This window comes from Artemia franciscana, chromosome 10 (genome assembly GCF_032884065.1).
Source record: "Artemia franciscana chromosome 10, ASM3288406v1, whole genome shotgun sequence".
In the NCBI taxonomy this organism is placed as follows: Eukaryota; Metazoa; Arthropoda; class Branchiopoda; order Anostraca; family Artemiidae; genus Artemia; species Artemia franciscana.
This window is the reverse complement of record NC_088872.1, coordinates 46,635,533-46,661,034: the sequence shown is the minus strand read 5'-3', so window position 1 is coordinate 46,661,034 and position 25,502 is coordinate 46,635,533. Positions and strand designations below refer to the sequence as shown.

The 25,502-nt window shown below is 34.5% G+C and overlaps 1 protein-coding gene across 1 annotated transcript; it reads left to right on the top strand.

Annotated features, from left to right (window-relative positions):
• Window positions 1-406: 406 nt before the first annotated feature.
• Window positions 407-24,311, top strand: LOC136032270 (SPARC-like). Its single transcript, XM_065712525.1, has 7 exons — window positions 407-560; window positions 6,785-6,877; window positions 8,937-9,069; window positions 10,986-11,248; window positions 17,143-17,345; window positions 22,379-22,526; window positions 24,103-24,311. Exons 2-7 carry the CDS (start codon window positions 6,806-6,808, stop codon window positions 24,157-24,159), a joined length of 876 nt encoding a protein of 291 aa, XP_065568597.1. The 5' UTR covers window positions 407-560; window positions 6,785-6,805; the 3' UTR covers window positions 24,160-24,311.
• The last annotated feature ends 1,191 nt before the right edge of the window (window positions 24,312-25,502 follow it).

Genomic DNA, 25,502 nt, shown 5'->3' with positions numbered 1-25,502 from the left:
CTTGGGGGGATTGCCCTTTGTCCTGCCCCCAAATAACAAAAATTAAAGATGTCCCGTATTTGAACAGGCTTCTTAATATTATAATATTATAATTTAATTAATCATAATAATAATTATAATTAATATATTATAATTTAATATTATAATTTAATAATATAATTTAATATAATTAATATTATAATATTAATATTCTTAATATTATAATTTAATATAATAACAAGTCGATTTTCTTTAGAAAGAACAAATATGATTTTTCATGTGGCTCAGAACAAAAGAGCTAACTATAATCATAAGATGTTTTATATCTCAGTAAATTTAAGATGGCAACAAAAAGAGAAGAAATCTCCCCGCAAATTTGGAATAATGAAGTCTGGTGTTGTGAAAAACAGGTTTGCATTTGTTCCTTCTGCCAGTTCTGAGAGATCGGTTGACAAAATTTTGTTATCGCCAATTTCTCTGTTATCTCAGACTGAGCCAAAAAATGACCGACTTCAGATTAAAACTTCAGTGTTTCTTATCCGGCGACAAGGGAAGGAATAATTTAATACAGAGGAATTAGGGTAAGATTTTGCCTTTTTTTTACCTCAACAAAGCAAATGCGGGTTCACGTGAGCCTAAAACTATGGGTGAGCGGAAAAGAGCTACGGGCAAATTGAAAAGTAAAGTGGCAGAATGTTACCTGGTGCACAGGGGTGTAAACAATCGTACTGCAACCACTTATCAGTCGATAGTTTCGGCTTAAGTTTCCTTTAATGAGCCAAAAGCAACCCCAATAATGAAAGAAATCTTACTTAATTATATTTAGTAATTAAGTCGCTTCCAATATAACAGTATCCTAAACCCTCTCTTTATGCGCTAATATCTGAATATAGGCCTAGCCCTAAGCTGTATTCAAAAATTTGCTGATCTCGTTGGTTTAATTATTATATTTTTATTGTTTCTCAGTAACAGCTGACTCATGATGCCAAATAATGCTAACTTGAAAATAAAAACTTCGAGGGCTATATCCAAGAATTAGGGGGGATAGGGATGGGATGGAGATATGCCGGAAGCGATCATGAAAATTCAATGAGAGATTTTCTCAGTGTAATGAAGTCAAAATTTTTTATAAATTCTTATTCATGGACAATTGAGATAGCTAAGAAATAGACCCGCCTTTATAAGTAGATTTGGTACTTGTGTATTATCCAGAACACACTCTAGAAGTGAAGTTAGGTTAATCATACTGAAATATAGCAAAACATTATGAAAATACGATACTTTAATTAGAAACAAAATTATGGAAACTACAACAACGAATTATGGAAAGCAGGCCACCGAGAAAGCATTATGTTAAATACCTAACTTACCCTAATCTCCTCTATGCATTAAATATTCAATTAAAATAGTCTATACTGGCATCATAGTTTTTCTCATTAATACAAAGTTAATTATAACTGATTGCAGACATTCAAACCAAGAGATCAACAGAACAAACTTTTCTAATGTGTTCTGGATACTACTTAAGTACCGTAGATTTTAATGTCACTGATTTTTGTCACTGGGAGGCAATCCGGTATTTCGGCAATTCTGCTCATGTATCTTTTTGTGATTGTTAGCCTCTCATACCCGCATTCACAGCTATTCTTTGCCCTTTGTCTCTGCTTTAATCCTTTTTTTGTACTTGCGTATTATATCGACCACAGCCAAGAAGTGACGTTAGGTTAACCATAATGATAGGCTATATACCAAAATATGATGAAAATACAATGCTTTATTAACAAAATTATGGAAACTACAACAGAGAATTATGGAAAGCTGGCAACGCATACAGGTCAGTCAGAATCATGTTGAAGGGAGCTCTGCCTTCTGCCGTCACTGCCGCCCGCCACATGTACACCGCTAGATATAATTTCAAATGATGGAAGAATGTAGCTTGGTGCCGTTTATTCCCCCCAGTTTGTATGTATTGATAGATGGGGCGGATCGAATAGGCGTGGGATTTGGTATATTCCATTATGGTTAACCTAACTTCACATCTTGGGCGTGGTCGATATAATACTTAAGAATCCATTTCGCTATAAGTGATTTAAATATGTAAGTGATGGTTTTTAGCGACTACATCCGTAAAGTCTCATATTTTGATAGGATTTGAAATCGGCTCTGGAAGTTTACGGCAACTTTTTCTTCAACTCATTATTTTCCCTATATCCTAATAAGGGAAAATAAATAGACTATTTTGATGGGTCAATGTTCCTATTACCTGAACAATTGTTTAGGGTCATGAAACTATTGTTAATAGATGCATTTTGACCTTTTGAACATCTTTTCTCTCTTGCAAAATTACCGCAAACTCGCCGTCATGGAGTTATTATATATTTGCACATTAGGGGGGGGGGGGTAAAGAATAGCATATATTAAATACAGCAATGGTTAGTTTACGTATTTAATATATGCTATGCTTTACCCCCACCCCCTTGATGTGCAAATATATAGCCCAAATTTGTTTCTAAACTACTACAGATTCGCGATTTCAAATATCCGATCAACGAAAACGGAAAGGATCGCAATTCTATATGTGTAAATACAGGATATTTTGGCCGGAATAACTCCGTAACGGTGAGTTTGCGGTAGTTTTGCAAGAGAGAAAAGATGTTCAAAAAGTTAAAATGCATCTATTAGCAATAGTTTCATGACCCTTAACAATTGTTCAGGTAATAGGAACATTAACCCTTTGATGAAAATTATCCAACGATTTTTTGTTGTTTTGTTGTTCACTAACGCTCGTTTTGATGTTGTCTACGTTGCCTTCTTGAATATTGTCCTTCTTATTGTAAATTTTCATTTGCATTGAAAAAAACCTAAGTGTTCGAGCTACGTGTGATGGAACCGATGATAGAGAACATGTCTATGGAAATTTAGTTAGTTTTGACTTTCAACTGTGGGCGAAACGTTGGCTTTATTCAGATTTATCGCTATAATAATGAAATGACCTAGCATATTACTAGAATTTTTTGAATTTTATACCGTAGGTTTTGCCACCCAGTTCATCACTCACCTTGCTAAAACAGTTTGTAGTCAGCTTTCTAATTCCAAGTTCATTCAGCTTGTGATTAAAATATGCTGTGTTGGAGAGATTTTGGGGCTGAAACTTACCAACGATACATCCTTAGACTCTGAAAATTAGCTTTATTCATGTTTCATTTAAAAAAAAATTAAGAAAGTTACTTTCTAAAAACTGATTTGATTTTGAAAATACATCAATTTTGAAACGTGAGCTAAATTTTTTGAATTCTATTACAAAAAATGCTTTAAAAATCTTAAGAGATCTTAAGAAATCTTTTAGAATTTATGCCTACCCCCCACCCCCGCCTCATATACTTGGCACCCCCTAGTTTCGCATCTTTTCTATGATGCCTTGTGAAACAAGAATGCCACAAGCGATAACTTTCCCTGTTTAAACTATTTAGGATTTTGATCATTTCCGACAATGACAAATCCGCAAAAATGACGAAAAAAAGATCCGATAGACTAAGAGGTGCTGTAGACAGAGTTTTAAGAGAAGAACAGTGCGGCTTTTAGAAAAGGTAGAGGATGTGTCGACCAAATTTTCACTCTTATGCTAATAATTCATAAGTGCACGGGTTATCAAACACCTTTGACCCTCAGTTTTATATAAAAAAACAAGTTTTTTCAACGGAAAGTAAGGAGCGACGTTAAAACTTAAAACGAACAGAAATTACTTCGTATAAGAAAGGGACTGCTTCCTCATCAACGCCCTGCTCTTTACGCTAAAGTTTGACTCTTTCTCTTAACTCTACCTTTTAAAACAGTAAAAAACATATACGAGCTTGTATCGTACACAAGACAAATACATTAAAGTGATTAGTGTTATGTACGAGAATAACGCTGCTGTGGATAAAGTAGGAAATGAGGTTAGCGGCAGGTTTGGCATTAAATCAGGAGTTAAGCAGGGTTGTGTTCTACCCCCCTTTTTATGGATTTGTCTTAAGAAGCACAGGAAAAGCAATGGAAGACAATAGAATCAAATGGGGATGAAAAACTCTCCTGGATTTAGATTATGCTGATGATTTAAGCATCCTAGATGAAAGTTCATGGAAAATGAATGCACTTTTAGAGGTTTTGCAAGTTCAGAGTGCTAGAATAGGCTCGAAAATAAATGTTGAGAAGACTGAGTCACTAAGGCTAGGAATAAGTGAAGATGAAAAGGTGACGCTGGGTAATAAAAAGATTGTTCAGGTGGGCAGCTTCACTTACCTTGGTAGTACTATTAGTAAAGACGGTGGGAGCAGTGAAGATGTTAAAAGTAGAATAGCCAAGGCTCAAAGTATTTTTTCAGAGTTATAAAAAAAAAATTGGAAAATAGAAGATAAGTCTGCAAACCAAAATTAGAATATTAGAAGCTACAGTGATGACAGTGACCAAATATGGCTCTGAAGCTTGGTCGCTTTTTCCCATATGATGCGCTTGCATAGCCAATAATTCAGCACATAATACAAGATTTTTCTTCATATTTTCATAGATATCTCATAATTTTCCAGTAATTTGCTTGTTTTGTATTGCTTTTATGATACGCTTTTCCCAGAATGAGCTCCCGCCCTGAACAAATCTCTATCTATGATGCTAATGGACCCAATAAGCATTCTTTATTCAGTTCTGTATTAATATATAGGCGAATCCAATTTTCATCTCAAAACGTTGTACGGATTGTTCTGGGTGCCCTGCTGACTGTATGTATTTCAAAAAGTAGGCTGTACGAAAAGAGCGGTCCAATCCCGCTTTCTAGGGCTATAATGAGAGAAAGGTTGAGATAGCTAGGGCACGTTTTGTGAATGAAGGATGACAGTATGCTTGTTCTTTTCGGCCAGTCGTCTAAGGCTAAACGGAAAGCAGGTCGTCTGCGCTTGGGGTGGGAGGATGTCATAAAGAAAGATTTAAATAAAATGGGAACTTCCTGGGAGGGTGTAAAGAGTTAGGTTTTGAGTAGATTGGTCTGGAGAAGGAGCTTGCGTAGCTGTGTATGGCTCAGGCAGCATGGTTCTGGGGTGAGTTGTTAGTAGTAGTAGTAGTAGATTCATACAGTCAAAGAGATTGTGAGAATAGTGCTTAACCTGGATTAAAACAGCTTGGATCACAGTTTCGGCATCAATAACTGGTTGTTTTTGTCAATATTGACTCATCTGCAAAACAAATTGAACAGTTTGTGGTAACGAGGGTTGACTCGGCTCAAAAGTAACCGAAGCTTTAAAAAATGGAATTTTGATACCAGTAGATGCATCAAAAGAAGCGGATTTTATGCTGGTTTCAAATGTATAAGTTTCATCAAGTTTAGGCTTACCCACCAAAAGCTACAAGCCTGAGAAAATTTCCCTTATTTTCGAAAAAAAAGAGAAAAAACCCTAAAAGTCATAGAATCTTAATGAAAATCACACCACCAGATTCAGCAAATCAGAGAACCCTACTGTTAAGATTTCAAGCTCATATCTGCAAAAATGTGGAATTTTGCATTTTTTGCCACAAGACCGGTCACGGGTGCGTGTTTATTTGTTTTTTTGTTTTTTTTTTCAGTGGTGATTGTATCGACCCAGTGGTCCTAGAGTGTCGCAAAAGGGCTCATTCTAACGGAAATTAACAGTTCTAGTGCCCCTTTTAAGTGACCAAAAAATTTGATGGCATCTAGCCCCCCTCCCAAGCTCATTTTTCTCCAGAGTCAACGGGTCAAAATTTTGAGATAGCCATTTTGTTGAGCATAGTTGAAAAACCTAATAACTATGTCTTTGGGGATGACTTACGTCTTTTAATTTTTTTTATTGTTTTAAAAAGTAGAGGTGTGACAAAGGGTCAAACTTTAGCGTAGAGAGCGGAGCGTTTAGGAGGGAACAGCCCCTTTCATATGCGGAGTAATTTCTGTTCGTTTTAAGTTTTAATGTCGCTCCTTACATTCAGTTGAAAAAACTTGTTTTTTTTTATTTAATACGAGAAAGTAATGCACTAGTTTTCAAACTAGGGACTAATTTCAGACAAGGTAAGTTATTTAAAATTCAAAGTTCTTCTGGTTTAGAACTAAATTCTTATAAACTAAACTAAACCAGGATTAGAAGGAATCCATGCGTAACTAAAATTTACATTGTCCAATGGATGGATTTGTTCTTGTTTTTTTGTTGTTGTTTTTTTTGGTTTTGAATATGCCGGCAATGAAAACTCGGTAGGTCTTGACAAAGCCGTTCCTAGTATTGTTGGTTCCAGGAAAAAATTAATTACTACACCACCCTCCCGACTCAAATATATAAAAAAAATCCGAAATAAAGTGGACAATTTGATCAAATTTTGCACACCCCCCCCCAGCCATGGCCCTTGAGGTGCCTGCCCTGGTTGCCCTTCCTCCTCTTCGAATGGCTCTTGATCTTGATAAGTTGTAACTCTCATAGCATGGATAAGTTGCTTACTTGAATATCCTGCTCTATATAATTATTTTTCAATATAGAAAAATAGTAGATTGCATGAGCACCCCCCCCCCCATCCTTCTTATTATGACTGTGATCCCGGTATAAATTAATTGCTGGAAAAGGTGCTCATTGTAGTATTTATTTTCCTTGCTATTTAGATCACAGTCGGCCTCATTTCACGGACTTCACATTTAATACAAATAAACAAGCATGTGTCTTTTGGCACACATTTCTCTCTCGAACGCCCTGGAAATTCTAATTGATTTTCCAGATTGGAGAACCTGTCCAATTGCTTGAGTGTCTGTAGATTGAATTAATAGTGCCAATTCGCATTATAGGTACACACCCATCTAGTCAGAATGAAGGGAAAGTGGCTTCTTTTCCTTGTTCTTATCGGCCTCATTGTTCTGTCAGATGCTGCAGAGAAAAAGGTATAATTTCTCATTTATTTTTTTACTTTTAATTTTTTTTTTAATCTTGTAGCCTTTTGATATTCTAGTAATATTAGCTCTATTATTTAAGTGTTTATAATAGTTGAATAAGGTGTTTGCATTGAAGTACTCAACATAAAGCTGAAGTAGGTAGTAGAACTGAAGTAGGTACGATACTAGCCAAATCATTCCGCTCTTTGAGTAATCAGTTTCTATGTTTTGTAATTGTTGTCAGCAATTGGAGAATACTTGTAACAGAATTTTGTATTACGAAAGGGTGTCGACATCGAAATAAAAACTTTATTGTCCCCTGGACCCTAATTATTATTTATTTTACAAAGAAATTATTCATTCGAGCCTTTAATATTAATAATAAAAAAAAGTAAAAACATAATATGGTAGCTACGATAGTAACCAAACCTTTCAGTTCTGTTAGTGTGTCAGTTTCCATATTTTATCTCTGTTTTCAGCTATTGCAGAATACTTATGATAAAATTTTGCATTACCAAAATGCAAAGGCCCCTGCACCTATCTTAGGTCTATTCACTCGTGAAAACTGCGATATCAGTTTTTACAATATCACTTTTCATCAGATACATGGGGAGACTATCACATGCGTTTATGATGATAAGTTTTTTATCAACTAAAGAACCAAGGACATCAGAACATAAAACAATACCCCTGGACTCATCTTAGGTGTACTCACACCTGAAAAGAGCAATTTTCTAATACTTTTCTTTTGAGTAAGTTTTAAGGTCAGTACCTTATTTTGGTCAGCGTTGCCGCATCGAAATGTGTAATAAATGAACAAATCTAACTAGTTAAACTTGACAATACTTTTCCTCCCTAGATTCAATCATTAACAATCTGTTGATTCTTAAATATAGAAAAATTGTAACAGTACAATGGTGATGAGACTTCTTCTATATGGGAGGAGTCGAGTTCAACCAATCCTGCGGCAACCATGCGGCAACCATTAACCTTCAAAGGAAAAAAAAAAAAAGGATAAAGATCCTCCAGAGCCATTGCTGGCGCATAGGGCGTCGAATCGACGTTTCAGTTGCTGGGTGTTTTCACGGGAACAAGTAGCAAGCTATTTGGTACCGTATATTTCTAGATTATTTTTCCCAGATTTTCACCCGGCTATATTTTTTTTTAATTTGCTGCCCCCTACTATCAAATACTGCATAGCTGCAGATAAAAAAAACTTGAAAAGTTTTTCAGGTAAGAACAAGGTTTTCGCATGCTAAAGCTAAATGATTAAAGAATTTTTCTTTTTTTATGATATGCTTGGTTGTGAAAGGTCCATGGTTGAAGGGCGATGGAACGGAGGTCAGCACTGCCAGTTTAGACTTTAAGGGTCTGCCAGTTTAAGGTCTGCCAGTTTTAAGTCTGCCTCTTTAAGGGTCTGCCAGTTTAGACTTTAAGTGACGCATCCTTTAGATTTTGTATTACCATGGCTATGAAAGTTTGTACTTGACCAATTCAAATACTCACATTTAATTTTTTCTTCTGTCCTCGAGTTTAAAGGAAAACATGTTCTTCATTTTTTACGGATACAACTTGTCTTTCAGAACTTGTCTTTCAGAATCAGTTTTAAAATGACGTAGCCTATGGTGAGGGTAGAGTATCATCATAGAACACGTTGGGTAGGCAACTCGTTATAAATTTTAGTCAACCTTTGTCACGACAATCCTTGTCTAGAAATTCCGTTCATTGCAATTTTAAGACATTATTTTAGTTCAGAGATTTGTTCTGTTCAAAACTCCATTGCGAGCGCAATAGGTTTGATCAGTTGGAGTATGCTTAGAGTGGAGAGATCATGGTGATACTTGGTGGGAAGAATAGGCATAAGTCCTAGATACGTGATTGACATAACCAGACCGGATTGGCTCTCTTCGGGGGAGTTCGAGGGGTGGTTAATTTGGAAAATTAGAAAAAGTGTGTGGAAAGACTTTTAAATACATGAAACTAAGTATCGACTATAATTTTGTTCAAATAAAAAGGCATGTTTCTTATTTTTATATTAATCGTCAATTATATTTTATTTTGTATTTAGCGACGAAGAAAGCACAAGAAAGTTGAGAAGTCAGAAGCTGAGCCTTCATCTGGCACTGGAGTATCACAAGATATAATTGATATGATGACAGCCGATGAAGAAAACGTCCGTGGAGGATATGACCAAATTGACGGTATTTATCTTTTTAGACGCTCAATTCGACAACCAAATTAAGGATGCTATGGGTGTGTCACTCCCATTGATTTATTTACTGAATATGGCCAGATATTAGAATAAACCATCGCAACACAGGAGCTAGTAAGCGACTACAAGGCTTCTAATAATCCCGAGAAATCAGGCTTATTGGATCACTGCAGAGGCGGTTTTAAGGGGACAGAGGGAGCACTTGCCCCGGGGCAGAATTTTTAGGGGTACAAACTTTCAAATACACATTTTAACGGTTATAATCATTTTTTAAGCTTTGAAACTTTTTTTTATTAAAATAGAGTAGAGGGCGTAGTTGGCAGTGAGTATAAGCAAATTGGATCCGGAATTTTTATTTTTTCCATATCTTCATCTCCATTTCTTGAAAAAAAGCATGTAGACCAAATTGAATTAATTTTGATGTTTTTTGTGATATTTTGTACTCAAGTTTTGCTGATAAATGAAAATTTTCTGAATCATATTCAGAAATATGACTAGAATAAAATACCTTAAAATAAAAAAAAAAATCCGAAAAAGAACCTGATGAGTTGCGCGGCGATGTCATAGTGGCGTTGACGAATATGACGAATAGCAATCGAATGTTGATTTTGAAAATTATTTAATCAATGTTGTCACATACTTGTGTTTCAATGGTTACAAAAAATTTGTTACGAGAAATGTATAAATTGGAAATCTAAAGTCGGTGCTTCGGTGCCCGAGCTGTGCCCCCGTGGATCTGAAGTCGGGACGGTAGCTGTCTTATTTTGTACCCGAGAAAATTGAAGTTATCTAAAAATCGGGGATGCTGGCCGCTAATTCCGGTGCGCAGGAAAATCAGTAAACTAAGTAGGTAATATGATAGTACATTTGGTGGATACCTGTAGAAAACAAAGAGCAAGTGTTCTTTGGTCTGTTAACTCCCCCTACTCTCCCCCTAAGAGCCGAAACTGAAAGGTTACACGAATGAAACATTTGTCATTTACAAAATATTCGTGGTTGCTTCGACCGATGACTTCTGCTAAAAAATGTTTCATAGAGGTCCCAAACCTGGGAATAGTCACACTAATCAGGAAAAGGGGGACTCGCAACTGCCCCCCTGAATTGAAAATACCTTTCTTTTTATCATCATTTATCAGGGAATTTTTAAAACAGCTCCCATCCTAGGTTTTTCACTTAAAAAAACTCAAAAGAAATCCCCCCACCACACACATATCGTGAATCGGTATCACTGCTTAGAACAAAATCAAAAGTTTTTAGAACAGAATTCATAGCATAGTAAAATTGGGAAGTTGGTATTCTCGCTTCAGATTTCTTAGGGTTCTGAAATTAGCAACTACTACCCAATTTCATACCCCAGGAAGCACTCATTCGGTTACCAAAGACTCTATTTTTGTGAGAATCGAAAATTTTTTAGAGCTAGTACAACGAATCTTGTTAGAAAAAACTGAATTGCTTCCCAAAAAATGTTTCCCAATTTAAGATAAGTGACGCTGATGAGGCCGAGTGTCGTTGTGTAGGATCCTGTGTTATAGATGTTGGTGAGAGAAGAAAGGCCTGCACTGAAATTAATACTATTTCAGAAACTTACACAATATCCTAAAGCTTATAAAAGTTCAAAAATTACAAAAGTAAAAAAATTCGAAAGTTTAGAAAACTTTTGCTTGATTCAAGCTCTAGACTCACCTAGATGAAAAAAAAGAAAGCAAATAGCCGAACTAAACTATGAAGCGGTTAAGAATCGCAAAATTTAGTTGGGGATCACCGCCATTTAACTTCCTAAGTATACCCAAAAGTATAATTTTCAGTCTGTAGTATTTAGCTTATTATTAAATTTAGCTTATTTTTTTTTCTTGTATTTTATAGCTTATTGAGTCTTTATTATTATTTGAATAATTTTTGGAGTAGATCCATGTGCAAAGAAACGATGTGGTGCCGGCAAAGAATGTAAGATCAGCGACTCTGGTGAGGCTGAATGCCGTTGTGTAGAATCCTGTCTACCCGAAGTTGACGACAGAAGGAAAGTCTGCACCAATCATAATGAAACATTCAACTCAGACTGTGAGCTTTACCGAATGAGGTGTCTCTGCACGACTGGCTCTCAAGAATGTCTAGGACCAAAATACTCCCATGCCCATATCGAGTATTATGGAGAGTGCAGGGACATGCCTGTAAGTCTTTTAAATGCTATTATTTCCCTGTCTGTTCAGAGAATCAAAAACCAAATCAACGTAAAATCATATACTCGTTTACGGGCATAATATTTGTCATCAGTAGGTAATACTGTGACTGCTGGTTATTTGAAATAGAGGTAGACGTGGTTCCGACATAAATGTTTACAAGCGAGATCCTGTTAAAATAAACTACAAATCGTTAAATTAGGAGCAAAGATCAATGCTGTGGCTGTTTGTGGATTGAAATAGAGGTAGGTGCAGTCTTGGGATGAAGGTTTACAAGCGAGATGCTTTTAGCAGAAATCGAATTGTGATCAAAGATCAAATCTTTGGGAAAGAGTATACCCGCTTACATGCAAGGTATTCATTATATTTATGTCATACTATGGCGGTTGGATGCTTAAAATAGATTTATACTTGGTCCCGGCCTGAAAGTTCACAAGCGAGATGTTTTTAAAATGAACTATAATTCGCTAGGCTAGGATCATAGATCAAAGCTTCAGAAAATTCTGTACCCATTTGCAGGCTTTGTATTCATCATATACAGATAATGCTATGGCTGTTGGTTGTTTAGAAACAGAGGTAGACGCGTTTCTGGCATGAAAGTTTACAAGCGTGATGTTGTTTGCAGGAAGTATTAATTGTTAAGCTAGGAGCAAAGATCAAATCTTCAGAAAACCGCTTGTCCATTTACAGGAATATTCATCACATACAAGTATTTTTCAAAATACATTTTTGAGTTTTCTGTTACTCTAGACTAGAGTTAATTCTTTATTAGGTTGCATTTGACGCTGTAACCATAATATGATGGCTTTTTGAAATAGGGGTAGTCGTGGTCTCGGCATGAAGGTTGACAAGAGAGATGTTGTTAACGTAAACTATAGACGTGAGGTTAGGACTAAAATGAAAGATGCTCTTGACTGTCCTAAATGACTTGAAAACGACTAAAGAGAGTATATTAAAATTTTAATGTTTTTTTTTGTATCCAAATGCATTGAAAAGTGGAAAAATATTTGTTCTTACTACCTGAAAAATAAGGTTTAAGAATAAAAGTGGTAGTTTTGGGGAGTCACCATATAATTTTCCTGGACGAGTTTCCGCCTCATGACCGCCCTTTTTATTTTTGGTCTTAAAAAAGCTCAGTTTTTTTGGAGAGCAGAAAAAAAGTATTTCGTTTTTATTTAGTGCATTTGAAAATTAAAGTATTTTGCGAAATTTTTTGAATTTATTTGATCATGGCTATGACGTGATTACTATAAAAATGAAAATTTTTGGGTTTGCACGGAGTTTTCCGCATTTACTGCGAACCAAAAATAAAATTTCAAGTCAAAACAAAATGCGCCCGAATTGAGAAAAATAGAGAGTAGCAGTGTACGGTCTTCGCTCAAATGCAGCAAAAGGCCGTAAGCTAGTTCCTCCGAGGAGCTGACTCGGTAGTTTGCTTTAGCAACCTGGTTTCACATCGCCTCATGAAAAAGTATCTTCATCTGGGTGAATATCTGGTTCGCTTTTTTTCTTAGATTTGACTAGATTTATTCATTTGACGCACGTATTTGACTGGATTTATTCATTTGACGTATGTATTTGACTAGATTTATTCATTTGACGCACATATTTGACTAGATTTATTCATTTCCCACACTTATTTGACTAGATTTATTCGTTTGACGCACAAATTTGACTAGACTTATTAATTTGACGCACGTGTTTGTCTAGATTTATTCATTTGACGCACATATTTGACTAGATTTATTCATTTGACGCACGTATTTGACTAGCTTTATTCATTTGATGCCCATATTTGACTAGATTTATTTATTTGACTCACGTATTCGACTGCATTTATTCATTTGACGCACGTATTTGACTAGATTTATTCATTTGACACACACATTTGACTAGATTTATTCATTTGACGCACGTATTTGACTAGATTTATTCATTTGACACACACATTTGACTAGATTTATTCATTTGACGCACGTATTTGACTAGATTTATTCATTTGACGCACATAAAAAACATTGTGGAGCACTCCCTAGGAAAGCACTGAAAAACGGGCAGGTGGCAGTCTTGTCTGCTCTACGTATCCTGGTAATGCTAGCCTATGTGATTCATGCATGAAAACTTTGCAGAATTGCGTAATATATTGTCTAATATTGCATAAATCAACTATGCAGAATTGAATAATACATTGAAGACATATGACTTTACTTAGACGCTATTGGCTAATCTGATTTATTGGCTAATCTGTTTGAATAGCAGCTTCTAAAATAAAAAATTCAGTTATTTTCAAGTTTGTTCAATTGAATGTTAAGCTTGGATGCAAAAATTTTTGTTCTAAATTTCATATATTTAAGCTGCTTTCTATAAATGGTAATTGCATAAATACATTCATGTATTTTGGTTAAAAAACAGGACAATAGAGCCAGCCCAAACAGAGCAAGGGCCATCGGCGAGGGATGAAGATTCAATCTATCGAGTGTAGCTACTTTCAGAAACGAACAATTATAAATGTTTTCATGAATTTAAGTGATATTCAGTCATTCAATGTAGTAAACTTTTCTATGTTTGTATTTCGAATGCTACCTTCACAGAGACTTTATCCTAAGTCAAGCCATAATATGTCAAATGTAACAATACAACCTTGTCAAACTGTTCCAGCACAATGAATAAATTACTCTATTCTGGCGACAGAGGATTGAAGTTTAAGTGAAACTAAGGTTGAAACTGTGACACTTACACAAAGGATAAGGATCCTCCATAACCAGGGATGTAGAACTGAAGATCGAAACGACATTTCATTTGTTTTAGGCCTTTATTTTGACTTTATTTATACTTTTACTTCTACTTTATACTTTCACTTTTACTTTTTATTTTTACTTTACAGGGACAGGTAGTAAACCTGTTGTCCAGCAATGTGGCAGCTAGAATCTAACCCGGGGTGCCGTGTTGCCACCCTTAGCATTAATACACTATGCTACTACAAGGGTTATGGCATATACAATACTTATTATCACCGCAGTTCAGCCCACATTATTAAGAACATTTCTTTGTTTTTTTGTTCCTTCAAGATCCTTCTTTTTTTACAGGTTTATCATCCTATATATTCAGGTGACATTGAGAATTTTGATGTTAGCAACAATGCCAAAAACAGTCTTACAACTGTATTTATAACCCATTGCCCTACATTTACATCCTTTAAAACAGAGATTTCGTTGAACTGATTTTGTAAGAAATTTAAATTCTCGCTAATGGTTCTTTCCCACTATACCCTAAAAATTTTCACACTAGTATAACTTAATACTTTAGTAGCTTATGCAGCAAATTTTATTCGTAACGAAGGCAGTGCCGAGCAGGGTTGCCAACATTGGGAGTTCTTAAAGTGCTACAATTGCCTCAGTTTGCGTGCTACACAGCTATTTCCGGTGCTATAGGCTAAAACTTGACTGTAATAGTGCTAAAATAGAATTTTGTGCTATTTTAGCAACTCTGAGCACATTCTACAGTGCTATACATAATGAAATATGTTAAAATAGCAATTTCGTTCTAAAAGCGGCAACCCTGGTGACAAGTAGACTTGAGGTTTACTTAGAAATACACGTTAGGTCAGTTTATGTTGCGTTATAGAAAAGTCAGTAAATAATCTAATATCCGGAGGGGAAATTAATTAATGTGAGAATAAATTAGTAAACTTTTCTTAGAAAATTTTTCATGCTTGACCAGAGCCTTAACATACGTTACATATTTTTAATTTTAAATAGTTTGCTTTTGCCGACTGGGATGGTTTTAAATTATTACTATGATCGTTTTGTAGATTTTTACGTTGACCTAATACAGCGATTGGCCACAGTCTTAGTTCAAAGTGTATCTATTGGACACTTTGTAGCCATGACTTTCAGCTAAAAACATCTAATCAAAGATTAATTAAAATATCAAATGTATAGTAAAATTGATAATTTATAGTAAAATTTATTTTAAGCCTAATCAGACCAAGGCCTGATGAAAAAAATTTACGAAGATAATTAACGTCTGTGTTTCGTAGCTCACAGCTCTTTGTAAAATAAACTTCTAAATTTTAGACACAATTCCATGGATTTTCAAATCAACACCAAATAGTTTGCAATCGATAACATTTGATTGGTCAAATTTTAAAATGTTATTCTTAATAAATTATTAAATTCTAAAAATCAATATAAATTCTTGCAAATAAATATTAATACAATTCGTAAATGAAGCTCAGTAAATTTTCAGTAAAAAATCTAACTGCACGCCAAGGACTAGTAAATTCATTCAAGACAGTATCATTTCAAAAAACATGCTGCTCTCGCTCCCACCAGTCCTACAAGCTTAATACTCTGAAAATTTCCTTTTTTTTTATCTAGTTCAAAGAAACAGCCTTTAAGTCCGTTAACCTTTGATCTAGCTAATGACTTCAATTTATGTAAATTTGAGGAGAGGAAGGCTAGATAATTTTTTTAAAGTCTAGTGAATGGGGTGCTGTTTTTTTCATTTTTTCAATAAGAACACCGAAAAAACGCATTTTTTAGTGAAATAATTAATAAAAATATCTTATTCTAAATCTAAGAAGAGTAAATAAAATGTAGTCTCCACCACAATGGACTTCAATTACTGTATCCATAATAATTATGTCTTGGTCATTTGGGGTTTGGGCCAGGTCAAGTGACGAAAAATTGTTGTAAAATAAAGCATAAAAAGCATAAAATAATGTAATATTGTAGTTTATGGGCTTTGGGATTCCCCATGCAAGCTGGACGACAAAATTAGTAGCAACCCCTCAAATAGTTCGTATAAACTAATTCTTTGCAATTCGACTTTTCTAAGTCATATACAAATTAATTTATTCCTACCCTGGCAACGAAATTTTGTCCCCACTTATTTCATTTTTTTATTATTATTATATTGCTTCGATGATAATCTCTGCTTCGTCGAAACTTTTTGCTTATCAGTAAATTGATGTTCTTCTGGGTGTAATTTCATAGAGTTAGCAGGAAGCTTTTCTATCAAGGGAGGGTTTAACCATAATAAGTATGCCCTGGTCATTTGGGGTCTGAGGCAGGCCGAGTGACGATGACCCGTTTTGGAAAAAAGCTCGTAGTTCATGTTCATTAGGATTCTCCTTGCAAGTTGGAGGACAAAATCAGCATCGACCTCCTTCCCACAAATGGCTGCAATGATATTCGCTGCTTCGTCAAAACTGTTTCCTCATCAATTGTCTGATGTTCTTTTGGGTGTAACTTCATGAATTTGGCTCGGACCTCTTCTATCAAGGGACGAATTTAATGAATCTTGTTGCAATAAGGGTCTCCCTTAGGCTTCTGTAATAAATTATTATTGAAATGCAAAAACTTTTTATCAGTTAAAATCTGTAGCATAAGCTACCAGGGGATAAAGAGGTTGTATTTGACCAGTAGTTGCGATAGGAGGGTATTTTCACTATTTCAGTAAAAAAAGTGGAATCTTACTTTCTAGATGCACATTATATATAATTTGTTAAAGGTAATCAATTCAGTGAAAAAAATAGTTTTCCTGCTTTAGCAATTGAGACAAATAAGAACTTTAACATGACCTTGACCTTACTCGCCTATCCAATTACATAGAACATAACAGTAAAACCTAACAGTCAACCAAATAGAAATATCGATTAGTCACTATGCAAGATTATCATTAGTAATTGTACGCCATCGTAAAGTTAAAAGCAAAACACCTCAAATCTAAACAAATATTCCTAAGTGGTCTCTTCCTACCAGGGCTTCTCGGAGGAATACACACTTGCCAATATAGCTATCGGCGCAACTTGTAAAATAACCGTAAAATATTGCGATAACAGATTCCAGCTTTTAAGTAATTCAAAAAATCGATTTTTTTAGGAGTGCACCGAACAAGAGATGGATGACTTCCCAAGGCGCATGCGTGACTGGCTCTTTAACATCATGCGTGATCTTGCTGCCCGACATGAACTCTCTCCACATTATTTAAAACTAGAAAAGGAAGCTGAAGTGGAGCAATCTAAGAGATGGGCAAATGCAGCTATTTGGAAATTCTGCGATTTAGATGGACATCCTCATGATAGGTATTTTCCTCATTTATTATTTTTTTTAGATTTATTGGTATTTACTTCGTAAGCTTTATTGCATTTTTATATATGTGTTGCATTTTGGCGTACAGGGGTCATTTGGCCTATTAAGCAAAGAAGGATGAATATAAAAATAAAGGAACAAAGGAGATCAAGCTTACTTCTCTACAATGGTGAATTTCGTCAAAATCCTGGGGCGGGGGGCAAAGTTGGAGTCAATTTTCCCAAATCGAGTGAAAATGAATGTAAAACCTAAAAAATTAGCCATTTGGTACTATAAATTTACTATATAGTACTGTAAAAGTATGATAAAGGTACTTTATAGTGCTATAAATGTTAATATAAAGTAAAGAAAACTGATCCATTTCTGTTGATACTTGAAATTATGCAGGCTTGTCTTAGTTTTTACAATATTTTTGAAGAAACTAAATTTCAGCTGGGGTATTAACTGGGGTATTGGTGGGGGGCGAATTGAGGTCTGGGAGGGGCATTGCCCCCCTGCCCCATAGCAGACTACGTCCCTGATTCTCTATATAACAGGGATGGATCTAGACCTACCAGTGCCCGGGAAAAGAATGGAATTTGGCAGCCCCAGCCAACAAACCTATTATAGATATGATATGATGGTTATTTCACTTCTTTAAAAAACAAATTTTTTTATTGTAACCTATATTTGTTTAATTGTTTTAATATTACGATTATATTCTTTTTAAATTCTAAAATATAAAATAGGGTTCAAGAAAAACACTAATATTCCAGTTAACAACATTAATTACTGAGATACCTTGGAGTTACTCTGGGTGATAATTTGTCGTTTCATAAGCATGTAAGGACACTGTCTTTGAAAGTTTTCCGGAATACTGGTATGCTCTCATACCACTTTACCATTTTCCGCCTAATAGTTTTCTAAAAACCATTCATTATTTCTTCATTAATCCATATTTTCTTTATTGTATTTCTGTATGGGCTTCTGCCTTTTCGTCTGTTTGAAGTCTCTTCAAAGACTTAAAAATAACTCGATGAGGATTATTTTAACATTGATTATATAGTTCATCAATTAAACATCTTTACCGGACTTGCAGGATTTTTTTTTCGTTGGACAAACTACATTATTTTTCTATTTCTAAGATTTCACATGATTGTTGGTACCGTATGTTGCTTTTGTATTTTACTGGAACTAATTTCCGTTACTATAACTACCCGACGGGTCATTATCAGGCTGGTAGCACAGCAGAGAAGTCACTATTCGAATGATATGTCATTTTAGCTGATTTTTAACGCTAGAATATTAATAGGGACTGCCCTTTCCTGAACTCTAAAAAGAAAATTCATTTAAATATAAAATTCAATTGAAAAGCGAAATTAGCATTGCCTAATGATACAAGTTTTTTTAATCTGAATATCTGTCTTTGGCGCAAAACAGGAGAAGTTAAATGTTTTTTTTAAGATTTCTTGGAAAGTAGGTGGCGGCTTTTAGTTTTCTGTCATTTGTTTTGATCTCTTATCTAAGCTGTATACGTTATGGCTAGACCACTCAATCACACAGAATGCATATTTGTATTTTAATACTGTATTCAAATCCACTATTTGTAGTAATCTAATTGAAATTGTCATTAAATTGAACTAACTTAATTCCAATTGCATAAAATGCACAAGCCATACAGCTCTTTCGTCCCAATTTCCCAAAACCTTGGGTTGTTGAGTGTTGATTCAAACTGCTAGGGTTGTTTTGGGATTTTGTGCGCATTCATTTTTGTGTTTTTTTTTAAAGTACCCGCGATATAGCCTTGACCTCCTTGAGTGGTTTCAATATTTTCCCTGAATTGAAGAAGTTGTTTGCGGAAGGGGGGGGGCACTACCAAAGCAATAAGGAGCTCAAATAGACCGTCGTGCCTCGCTGACATTTTGTGATGCAAGCATTGTATAGCTTATTCGTAGTGAGACAAATATCTCAATTGTGAAGGTGGTGGGTCAGCGGCGTGACTCTGTAAGCTTAGCCAGAGTCGACCCAGCTCTAAATGGGTACCTGGAGAAATCTGAGGAAGGTAAACAGGAAGGGTGTGCGAAAGCACAGGATGGCTGGCCCCCAGCCCCCCATTGCACTTCCTGGCTGAAGGGCCAAGAAACGGAGACCATCACCGCCGGTAGGGACTGTAAAGTCTAATGCGGTATCCTTTACCTTTTTTTTATAATTCATCACCTTCACCCGATATAATTAGTGAGACAATAATCTGAGTTGCAACTTTTGATATAAACTTGTGTTAGTAAAATACTTTGTTTTATATTCACCCGTCTTTCTTTTATAGCCCATCAAAGGTTAGACAAAAAGACAACAATTGTGCTTGTACTGTGTTGCCATCTGAGTCAAGAAAGAAATTAGCTATATTACGCAAATATAACCCGGAACAAATTAAACAAGAAATTTATCGCTTTTATAAACGATACAGTTGTAAATAGGAAATAGAATTTCTCGCTTCTTCGTATTTTCATTTTATTTTTAGTTTCTATTCTATTTTATTTCTTCTTTCATTTATTGTTTTACTTATTTCATTTCCTTCTATTTTAGTTTTTTGTAAGTTTCTTCTTCTTGAACAGGTTTAGACTTTGCTCTCATGCGCAACAATTTTTATCAAGTTTATTTAATTGTCCTTATGTTATCTTTTCCGGTTTTTCGAATTTATTCTTATAAGTCTTTTTTTTAAATCTTTGAAAGGCCTCTCTAAAGCAGTGTCTGAATATCCTAATATAACATAATTATAACCGTAACATAACCGTAACATAACCGTCTATTCTTGTGTGGATCACGCCCCATACATTATGCCTATTTAAGTATATATCCAGGATTTTTGTTGGGGGGTGGAGGGGGTTCTTCCCCCCAAAAAAATTGAAAAAAGTATCAAAAAACAGTTTAAATGCATTTTTGTTAAATTTTTTCTGGGTAAAACCAAAAAACTTTTGAGGGATTTCAAACCCAGGGACTCCCTCCTCTCCCACTGGATACGGTCTTGTGCCTGGTTGATTATTTCAGTAGCTCCGTGCAAATTTAACAGTTCTATCAAAGAGACCCAGTGAGGTTACTTTCTAGGAGTGTTCTAATGCCATTGGTTTGTTTTTCCTATGTATTTCCACCAGCAAATTTCGTCATTTCTTATTTCTAGAGGAAAAAACCTTTTACAACATGGATTACTGTTATTTTGGCTTAATTAATTCTGGGTGACAAGGCTACCCGAACAAGGAGCAATTCCTAGAAAGAAAAATAACTCTGTCCTTTTAAAATCTGATTGTTAATTTTTTTGGTTAGAAAAACAAACTCAGTAAAAAAAGCTTAACGTTCTCTCCATTTCAACAATCATATCAACTTGTTTTCTAAGCGCTGTTTATTCCTTCAAAGTTATGCTTACTAATTCTAATTTTCCTTTTCCATCTCTACCCTCCTCATTTTCCTTCACACTTGGAATTACATGGTAAGATGAAAATCATGATCTTTATTATGTGACAACCAGCCACTTTGCATAAGGTGGGGGAAAAGCATAGCGCTCTGTCAAAACTTGGTTGATCATTTGCATATAAATATTTTTTGGGGAAGAGAAGGGGGCAACTAGAAAGTCATTTAAATTTAATCATTAAATAGTTATTTTCCATCATATTGATTATTTTAATTCAATTAATTTTTTAATTTGGCATGTTGACTATCCTAATTATGGCCTTGACTATCCTAAACGTCCGTGTTGAAAATGTCCTTTATTTTTTTGCAAATAACGTCGCTCCCATGAATATTAAGCCAGTAAAAACGAAGAAAAACTTTTGAGTCACAAGATTTAATCATTTAGTAGTTATTTTCCATCATGTTGATTATTTTAATTCAATTAATTTTTTAATTTGGCATGTTGACTATCCTAATTATGGCCTTGACTATCCTAAACGTCCGTGTTGAAAATGTCCTTTATTTTTTTTTGCAAATAACATCGCTCCCATTAATATTAAGCCGGTAAAAACGAAGAGAAGCTTTTGAGTCACAAGACTTTCTACGAGTAACTTTACAGCTTTTCTGTAATTGTAGCTATAAAAGTATAAATCTTTTCTTCTTATATCCCACTTTATATAAATTATGGGCTATTTTCGCATTTTTATTATAGTAATTTTGAAGCAGACGTTTTCAAATTTTTTATTGCTTATGTTGACAGCCCAGTCGAGTATAAAATCAGGCGTCGCCACTGTAAAAGCTTTGCGGTCTTGTCTATAAAAAGCTCCAAAAGTCTCTTAAAGTATTATCATGGAATTAATAAGTCATTTCTACCTGTATAATTGGCAGTTTCCTGCAACGGTAGAGAAACTTGTCTTTACCAAACCTTATATTTTGATAAATAAATATATCAGAGGTCTAAAACATATTAATAAGCCCGGCTAATTCAGTAGGCAGAGCATAAGACTTTTGATCTTGAGGTTCCGGGTTTAAGCTCATCGTTCTTTTTCTTTCTGTTTGTTGGTAAAGAATTAAATGTTAAGATTATATCATCTTTTTGAGTAAAAGCGGTAATTTTACAGTATGAAGTCAACATTAAATTACTTTTTGGGAAGTAGTAGATAGGCAATTCGAATAACAAAGAGGGAAAAGGATTGTATTCATTATCCAGGAGGGGTAGCCAGTTTGACCCCCCCCCCAATATATATATATATATATATATATATATATATATATATTTATATATATATATATATATATATATATATATATATATATATATATATATATATATATATATATATATTTATACTTTTACAATTTGTATAGCATTTTATAGTTTTTTGTACCTCTCGCCGAACGAAACTCCGGGATATGGTTCTGATATTATGTCATTACAAATGAGTATTTACAAAGCTAAAATTTAAATCTGCTCTGTTTTCTCCATGGATTAAGTTGAAACTTTTTTTTTCGGCTAGAGGGGGGGACTTCGATTTTTTTGTTAGGGTATATTGTCCAACAAGCTTTACTGCTATCTTGTAGTAATTGTTCAAAAATTTCATTTCAGGAAAGTATCTCGTCACGAATTATTTCCAATTAAGGCTCCCTTGATGGCTCTTGAACACTGTATTAGCCCATTCCTCAATAAGTGTGATGTTGATGACGATCATTTCATTACTCTTAGAGAATGGGGCAAGTGCCTTGAAATCCCAGAGGTAAGTTTTTCAATAACATTAACATAATATTCTGGTTAATGTTCTCTTTTCTTATCGGAAGCGGTTGATCAGTTCTTTCCATATTGACGTAATTAGTTTCTGTTTTTTTTTATTACTTTTTTATGTATTTTACTAGTGTGTCAGTTAGCATGTTAGTTTCAGTGATTCAGGAGATGCTATGTGACATTTCTTTTCAATCATCTATCAGAAATTAGAAAATTGCAATTTTTGCATGGATATTGCTTTAAATATATAATCCTTGCCCCCAATATATTCATATCAATCAAAATCTGTACTAAATACATCTTTGGCTGTGATTCACGAGGAATAATATAATAATTGTTCTCAACCTTTTACAACTAGTTAAAAAAAAATTAAAGTTCAGACTCAAATATTTCTACTAAAGTTTTACAAAATTTCAAGCTTTTATAAGTAGTTAGAAAACCAGATTTTGTGTAGGAGTATCGGGCCATCTCAAGTGCGTGTATACACAAAAAGTCACTTTCTTAATTAAATCTACCACTGGACCCTGCTCGAAAAGCTGAATGCACTTATATAGGCAAGCGCCATCTCCAGTTAGTTGTCCAGGCCAAAAATATGTATGGGAAGCCTTTAGTCCCTCGATAAAAAAATATTAAAATTAAAAACGACTTTCTGTTATATATGCATTTTTACCTGCAGCTAATTTTGTAACCATAACACGGCATTTATACTAAAACGAGAAGCGATCTCTAACAGAGGTCAGTATGTTATATGTCTTGAAATATATCGACAGATTTTCTATTCAAAACCAATAAAGTATTCTGTAAAAAAAAAAAAAATAAAAAAAAAAAAAAATTGAAAGTCAACTATACCATCATTTGAGATTAGTGTGAGGATTGCATTACCAAGAGTAAAAACAAAACATTATCTCCATCCTTTTTTTGGACACGAGAAGGGGAGGGATCATTACCCTCTGTAATCTATATAAGGGTATTAGGAGGGCAGACTCCTACTTCTTTTTAGATGATTATTACGAAGGTTGAGTATGAGGTCTGTTACCACTCCTTATCTGACGCAAAGTGTGTCTAAGGAGTTTTCCTGTCCACTGCTTGAGCTAACTACCCATACAGCTGGTAATTACGCAGTTTATGAAAAGTATAAATGATTAGATTTTGAAATAAATTTTGAAAAGTACTGAAATAAATTTTGAGTTTTGACAGATTTCCAATAGATTTTGAAAATTACATTTATCCCCCCCTTTACCTTTTACCTCACATGCACAGATTTTTGAGAATTGACGCCACCAGTCAACCATTGCCCATAGGAACTTAATGAGACACTTTTCGTTTTAATTTATATATATAATATATATATATATATATATATATATATATATATATATATATATATATATATATATATATATATATATATATATATATATATATTCATTTCAACATAAATTTTAAAACACCCAAAATCTCTATTTACATACTGTTTACTACTAGCCTTCATTTAGCTAAACAAAAGTTGACGAAAAAACACAATACGGAAAATTTAGTAAAGCCCGTTAATATCTTTTGTTCGTTTTCAGGATGAATTGGAGGATAAATGTGAAGACGTTCGTGGTGTGGCCTTTAATGAAATATGAAGTGTAAATTAGTGCAGCTGAATTCTTATAAGTGTCAAAATTTTCTGCATTAATATTTTATCTTGTGTATTTTTATTGTTCTCTATGACGCAACCCTGTTGGAACACTGCCAATTTTTTTCTTTTGCTGAATTAAAATTAGCTTTTTTTTAATTCTTAATTTCAGAATTCAGGCTATCGCGCGCGTAAGCAGGACAAGTGTAAATAGATTATGCATGAATGGAGGGTCTGACCTTCTCTGGTAAGTTGAGGATTTCAAGAACTGACAAATTACACGAATAACACAAGATATTATAAATATAGGCAACTCTTTGAAATTAGATTTTTTTTTTTTTAAGGATGAAGGGGAGTGAATACAAAAGTAAAAATAAGCCATGAGACCTTTCAATTTCTTCCGGTGGTGCTGATGTCCGTCTCATGGTCCTTCAGCCAGGAAGTGCAATGGGGGAGGGAGGGCATCCTGTGCTTTCACACATCTTACCTGTTTACCGTCTCCAGATTTCTTCAGGTAACCATTTAAATCTGGATTGACTGGCTGAGCTTACATAGTCACACAACTGACCCCTGATCCAAATCAAATCACCAAAACACCAGGATTTGAACCCCTGTCCTGACAGACAAAGCATTTCAAACCTAGCATGCGATCACATATAAGTGGATAACTCGCTGTAAATAGAATTACTCTTTCAGGCAATTCTTCTTCTGCTGAATAAAGTAGGCGACTAGGATAATTGAACGTTGAAATGAACTAGCGCTGCCTGCTTTAGTCTCAAAGGTCTTAGATCTGTTTTTACGCAATGAATATACTTTTTTTTTCTTTTCTTACCTTAAAACCATGAACCAGCAAATTTTTCCTTTTAATTTTTAGAATGTCTTTGAATTGAATATTATTGGTAGAATTGATAAAATATAACATTGTTATAACACAATTTTGTTCCCTGGTAAAGTCTTATCTGCTTATTTTATGCATATAACTTCACCAGATTTGAAACACGTATATATACATTCACCTAGCGACAGCGAGCATCAGTATCTGTTAAAGATATTTTGGAAAACTGACATCCTGGGATTTTCTGGCCTGTGTAAAGGATCTGCATAGATCATAAGCATGAGAAAATTTATTCGGAGCTTTAATTTTGGAACAAAATCATATGATTGAAGTCATATTTATGATCACATTTCAAGAGATCATCATTTCCACCCTCCTCCCTCCAGGAGTAAATATATCGTTTTTATATCTATGACGTATGAAACATTAAAAAAGAACATATCTAAAATAAAATAACAAGTGTATAGAGTCTATTTAGAAAAGGTGTTTTAAGTAGTTTCATAATTCACAGAGGA